Source organism: Lathyrus oleraceus, chromosome 7 (genome assembly GCF_024323335.1).
Source record: "Lathyrus oleraceus cultivar Zhongwan6 chromosome 7, CAAS_Psat_ZW6_1.0, whole genome shotgun sequence".
NCBI lineage: Eukaryota > Viridiplantae > Streptophyta > Magnoliopsida > Fabales > Fabaceae > Lathyrus > Lathyrus oleraceus.
Genome location: NC_066585.1, coordinates 95778958 through 95784653, shown reverse-complemented (window position 1 = coordinate 95784653; position 5696 = coordinate 95778958). Strand labels below are relative to the sequence as shown.

At 40.0% G+C, this 5696-nt stretch overlaps 1 protein-coding gene across 1 annotated transcript; it reads right to left on the bottom strand.

Annotated features, from left to right (window-relative positions):
- Positions 1-422: 422 nt before the first annotated feature.
- On the bottom strand, positions 423-2198 carry LOC127102211 (uncharacterized). Its single transcript, XM_051039612.1, has 2 exons — positions 1110-2198; positions 423-647 (listed from the first exon to the last, which is right to left on the bottom strand). The coding sequence occupies exons 1-2, from the start codon at positions 2196-2198 to the stop codon at positions 423-425; spliced, it is 1314 nt and encodes a 437-aa protein (XP_050895569.1).
- Between the last annotated feature and the right edge of the window lie 3498 nt (positions 2199-5696).

Genomic DNA, 5696 nt, shown 5'->3' with positions numbered 1-5696 from the left:
ACATCTGCTATAACATCAACACCTGTGCACCTCTTTCAATAATAGTTGTCCTTCTGATAAGCCACATCCAACTTCCATATCAAGCACTTCTCCCCCTTTTTAGTCAAAATTGACCAAAGATGACCAATCAGACAAAATAAATGTCTGTTATCCTAGCAGAGAAAGTTAAAATAGATGTCATAACATTAAGCGTGTTAGAACAGAATATTCAGGAAGTACACAACATCATTAAACACAGCTGTGATAGCTGGAATAATGAACAAATCCAAGGAGCTCATTAAGAGCCCTAAATATTACATAACATGCATCAAGAGGACTGCCACAAAATACAAAAACAAAAAAAAACCAATCAAGACAACAGCCTTCCAAACAGCAGCCCAACTTCCACCACACCTCCCAGTCTTCAATATAGGCAGGAACCATTAATCAGAAGAAGAAGTATCTCCTTCACCTTTATCTTCATCTTCAGCTACACCTTCAGAGTCTTTCAAGCTTCCAGAGTTGCCACTGGATTGGGTTTTAGATCTTGCATTTGAATCCTTATTAGCCTTTTTCGTGTCTTCCCTTTCCAGGCTACAGATGAGAACTTCTAAAGCTTCTTTTCTGGCCTTGGCCACCCTTATACCATTGTCCAATTCTTTGCAGGTCTCTTTTAGTTGGTCAATCAGGCTTCCTTTAGATGCAGACTCCCTTCTGGCAGATGTCATGACATCATTGACATGACTTCCCTCAAACAGCTTGTAATGGATGGACAGAGGGGATTTTCTCCTGCTTGGGATGTCACTTGTGCTCAGAATCCCTGATTGTTGGCTTAGGATAATTCCACAAATAAGGGAGGGGAAGGCAATGGGTAACTTCACAGCATTTGTAGAAGCATGTCTAATGGTTTGTTCAAATATGAACTTGCCAAAATCATAGTTAACCCTTGTTCCAATAGCATGAATGATTCTTCTAAGATTGATGGAGATAGTAGAGGCATGATTAGTAGGAATCCAATTAGCTGAGCCAATCTTGTGCAAGATGGCATATTTAACACTGAGTTTTCCAGTTGATAAGTGATTTCTACTAGGCCATTCCTTAACTTGATCAACTGTGATAGCCCTACAGACCTCATTATCCGTGGTTTCTAGGTCTACTCCTCCATCCATTCCTCTTCCTAGGAACTTGTTGATGACACTTGGTGAGAATTTTACACATTTGCCTCTTACAAATACCTTGCAAAACTCCCTGCTGTTCTTATCATGAATATCCTCAGGGATATTAACAATAAACTCTTTAACCAGCCCCTCATAGCATTGGGGTAGAGTTACCACAGTCTTTATGAGTCCAACATTTTTTATCAGATCAATAACCTCCTTTACCTCTACAGCTTCTTGTCCAAGTTCTCTTTCAATGACTACTCTTCTCTGAATGACATATTTCCACTTTGCTGCTCCATCTTCCAAATGAAAGGAGATATTGTCTAGATGGACAGCAGTAGCCTTGCCAGGAGATTTCTGAACAGCCTGCCTTTTTGCTGGGGAGATGTCTGGGACATCGTCTTTAACATCCTCCTCAGAATCAGAGCTGTGTCTTTCTTTTCTTTTTCCAACCTCAACCTTGCTCCAGGGTTTTGAGGGTCCTACTCCTGCAGTCTTTTTCACTCTAGCAGCTCTCATTTTAGCCATGCTTTTTTCTTTCTTAGTTCTCAGTTTCTCAACTATGTTAGGTTTAACCAGATGAACCAAAGGATCATCTTCTCCTTCAGTGCTTTCTTCCTCCAGATCAATAATATTTCCTTGAGACACATTTTGTTTCTTGCTAGGTAGGGTTTTACCTAGAGAGCAAAGCCCTTCAGCAGCCACCTCTTTTTCTGATCTAGATGAATCATCATCTTTATCAGCATGGGGTTCTCTCTCAAGAGAGGGTTCCCTTCTGGACAGAGGGGTAGAGACCCCTTCAACTTTATGTCCTTCACTCAGTATTCTAGTAACCAGTCTCCTTATAGCGCGATCAGTGTAATACATGTCTTTAGGAAGAGAGGAGTTACCAGAGGTATTACCTTGCTTATCTCCAGCATTGGAGGAGGTACCTGTGGTGTCGCCCGGTATCATGCACAGAGGAGTGACGTCCATTATGTCTTCATCTACAAACTCCATGGATGAAGTCTTTGCATGTTGGGAGGGTTTGGAACCAGATGACGATGGATGTTGAGACATGTTGAAGGAATTTTGAGAAAGGTTTCTTTTCCCTAGCTGAGCTTTTCTTAGAAGTTGAATGGAAATGGCAGTTGCTGAGTTTAGGTAGCGTGTGCTAAGGGAATAGATACTGTTTTCAAAGCTAGGGAATGATTTATCATTAATGTGGCTCTTTCTTTTAAAAGGGAAGACATTATTTTTATTTATTTTATTTTTTCTTTTTAATTGCCATAATTTCTCAAGAGTCCAAATCCCTAATTTCCCTTCCTCATATTCAATTTTACCCAAATTCCTTGCAAGCTCGTCTGCTAGTTCTAGTCCAACCTCTTGACTTCTGAATTTGTCTTTCACACATTTCCTAATGGAGTGACAATAGCTAGAACATTATTTTATCCATTTGTGTTGAATCTGATTTTTGGACCTGGCTTCAGCATTCAGGAAGTCATAATACAATGTTATGACATCATGTGTAACATTGTCTGTAAACAGTAATAGGTTCATCCAACCCAGTTGAGCCCAACTACTATCATCTTCTATACCTTTCACAGGTGTCACCCAGATCTTCTCCATATCGTCCTTGGCATTTTTGCACAAAGTCCTTTGTGGCTTAGTCCCAACAGTTCCATTCTCCCTGTGACTGGTCAAATGTCCACCTGTTTGGTCTACCCTCTCAGTTTTTTGAGCCATCATATCCTTTTCTCCTGACATCTTTGTGTGACATTTTCCCCAGCCTTGTTTTTCATCACTCTTGAGGGCATATGTACTCACCCAATACTTTAAGGGACAATCCAATTGAGAGCTCCATATGTAGCAATTGTCTTTGGTCCTGATTCCTCTCATAATTACTTCACTCTTTATGTCAAGGATTTGACATTCAGTTTTGGTGAAGTTAACATTCAGACCTTGATCACATAGTTAGCTAATGCTTATGAGGTTTGTAGTTAGTCCTTTGACTAGTAGAACCTTGTCAAGTCTAGGTACTCCAAGGCAATCAAGTTTACCTATTCCCTTGATTTCACCTTTTGCTCCATCTCCAAAGGTTACATGACTTATAGTATATTGATGCAGATCAGCTAGCAGGTCTTGGTTTCCAGTCATGTGTCTGGAACATCCACTGTCAAAGTACCATTCTTCTTTGGCTGAGATTCTGAGGGGACTGTGAGCTATCAGACTTGTGACATTAGTCTTAGGGACCCATTGCTTTTTGATGATAGGCATGTGATGTTTGGGCCTGACTTGATGGTGATCCTGATGATGAGCAGACCTAGGATAGCCATACAGTTTATAGCAGAATGGCTTTAGATGACCAAATTTCCCACAGTAATGGCATCTCCATCTTTGGTGTTTTCCTTTCAACTGTTTTCTCCTTTGGTGCTGTGACATATTATGTGACATCACAGTTTTTTGAATGCACTTAAGTTTGGCTTGAGGTTTGACACCAGTGTCACTACTCCCAGGTTTTGAGTTATTATACCCAATGCCAGATTTGTCTCCTGTTATTTGTCCAATTTGAAGGATCTTGTCTAAGGAGTCAGACCCATTGCTTAACATTCTTACATACTTGGTCATCTCTTCTAATTTAGAATTTTGAAACATGACTTCAGTCTTCAATTTTGAGATGATTTTTGCATGGTCTACCTTCTCACTTTCCAGCTGTGCTATCTTCTGATTTTCAGCTTGTGGATTTTTGTCTAGCTTGGTATTCAGAACCACTGCTTCTGTTTGTAACTTGGAGATGGTTTCCAAGTATTCTATCTTCTCGTTCTCAAGTTTAGTAATTTCCTTCTTCTAGCTATCAACCTGTTTGCACAGCTCTACACTTTTGTGACACAACTTTCTGTAGGTAGATGCCAATTCTTCAAAGGTTACTTCACCATCACTTGAGTCTTCATCAGATTCCCATCTTCCTGTCAAAGCAGTCACAAGATTTGCAGCCTCCTCTGTATCACTCTCATTTGGCCAGGTGGCAGCAAGACTCATCTTCTGCTTCTTGAGGTAGGTACCACATTCTGTTCTAATGTGTCCATACCCATCACATTCATAGCACTTTACTTCTTTTCCTTCTTTCGGCTTTTCTTCTGACCTTACTTTTCTTCCATTGTTGATGTCAGATGAGATGTTTTTGACATTTGCCTTGGATCTGACATCCATTTTCTTTAACAATCTGTTGAACTGCCTTCCCAACATAGTTACTTCATTGACAAGATCTTCATTACCCTCCTGACTCTTGTCCTCTTCTGTGTTTGACATGAAGACAATGCTCTTTGTTTTCCTTTCAACACCATCATTCAACCCTAACTCAAAGGTTTAGAGGGAACCAATTAGCTCATCTACCCTCATGTTGGAGATGTCTTGAGATTCTTCTATTGCAGTTACCTTCATAGCAAATCTCTTGGGGAGTGACCTGAGAATTTTTCTTACCAGTTTTTCATCTGTCATCTTTTCTCCCAGGGCTCCTGAGGCATTAGCAATTTCAAGGATACTCATGTGAAATTCATGAATATTCTCTTCTTCTTTCATCCTTAAGTTTTCAAACTTGGAGGTGAGTAGCTGTAGTCTAGACATCTTTACCCTGGATGTGCCTTCATGAGTGGTCTTGAGAATGTCCCAAGCATCTTTAGCTATTTCACAATTGTTTACCAATCTGAAGATGTTCTTGTCCACTCCCTTGAAGATGGCATTCAAAGCTTTAGAATTCCCAAGGGCTAGGTCATCCTCCTCCTTGGACCATTGTTCTTCAGGCTTTTTCTCAGTAGTGGCTTCTTCTTCTTTAGTAACAACAGGATACACCCAGCCTGTCAAGACAGCTTTCCACGCCTTGTTATCAAGGGATTTTAAAAAGGCAACCATTCTTGGTTTCCAATAGTCATAGTTAGAACCATCCAAAATTGGTGGCCTATGAACAGATCCTCCATCCCTCTCCATTGTACCAAAAAGTATTCTCCCTAGATCTCACCCAGAGCCAGAGCAGGATGTCTGCTCTGATACCAATAGCTAGTAATTGTTTTGCTTCTACTGCTGATTAAACTAGTGTTATGTGGTTTAAACTGCTGATAGTTTGCCTTGTGAACAAAAAGGACAGATATATGTTTTAGCCAAAATTTGCCAAAGGGGGAGTTTGTTGATTCTAAGTGTTGGCAGCAATTTTGGTAAAACAAAGAGTGGTCACAAGATGTCATGTGTGATGTCTTAACATAAGATATCCTATGTACCTGCTGGAGTTAAAGAACATGTGCAAGTAGGATTGTTTCATAATGCCATATACAATGACAAGGCTTCTGATATTAGTTGTACCTGTTGGAGCTTAAATGGAAGACATGTTCATGCAGGATTGTTTCAGATGACATATACAATGTCATGATATCTGATATGGTTGTACCTGCTATAAAAAGAAATATGGATTATGCAGGATTTTTCCAGATGTCAGACCCGATGTCATGATATCCTGTACACAGAACATTCAGTATGAATGTCTGGTGTTTTGTGATTGCACAATTAATGGCAATCATTGGTTGATTG

Coding starts and splice junctions, on each gene's coding strand:
- LOC127102211 (XM_051039612.1), bottom strand. CDS start 2,198: ATGTCTCAACATCCATCGTCATCTGGTTCCAAACCCTCCCAACATGCA. Junction 648..1,109: donor TAGAAACCACGGATAATGAG/GTCTGTAGGGCT, acceptor CAACTAAAAGAG/ACCTGCAAAGAATTGGACAA.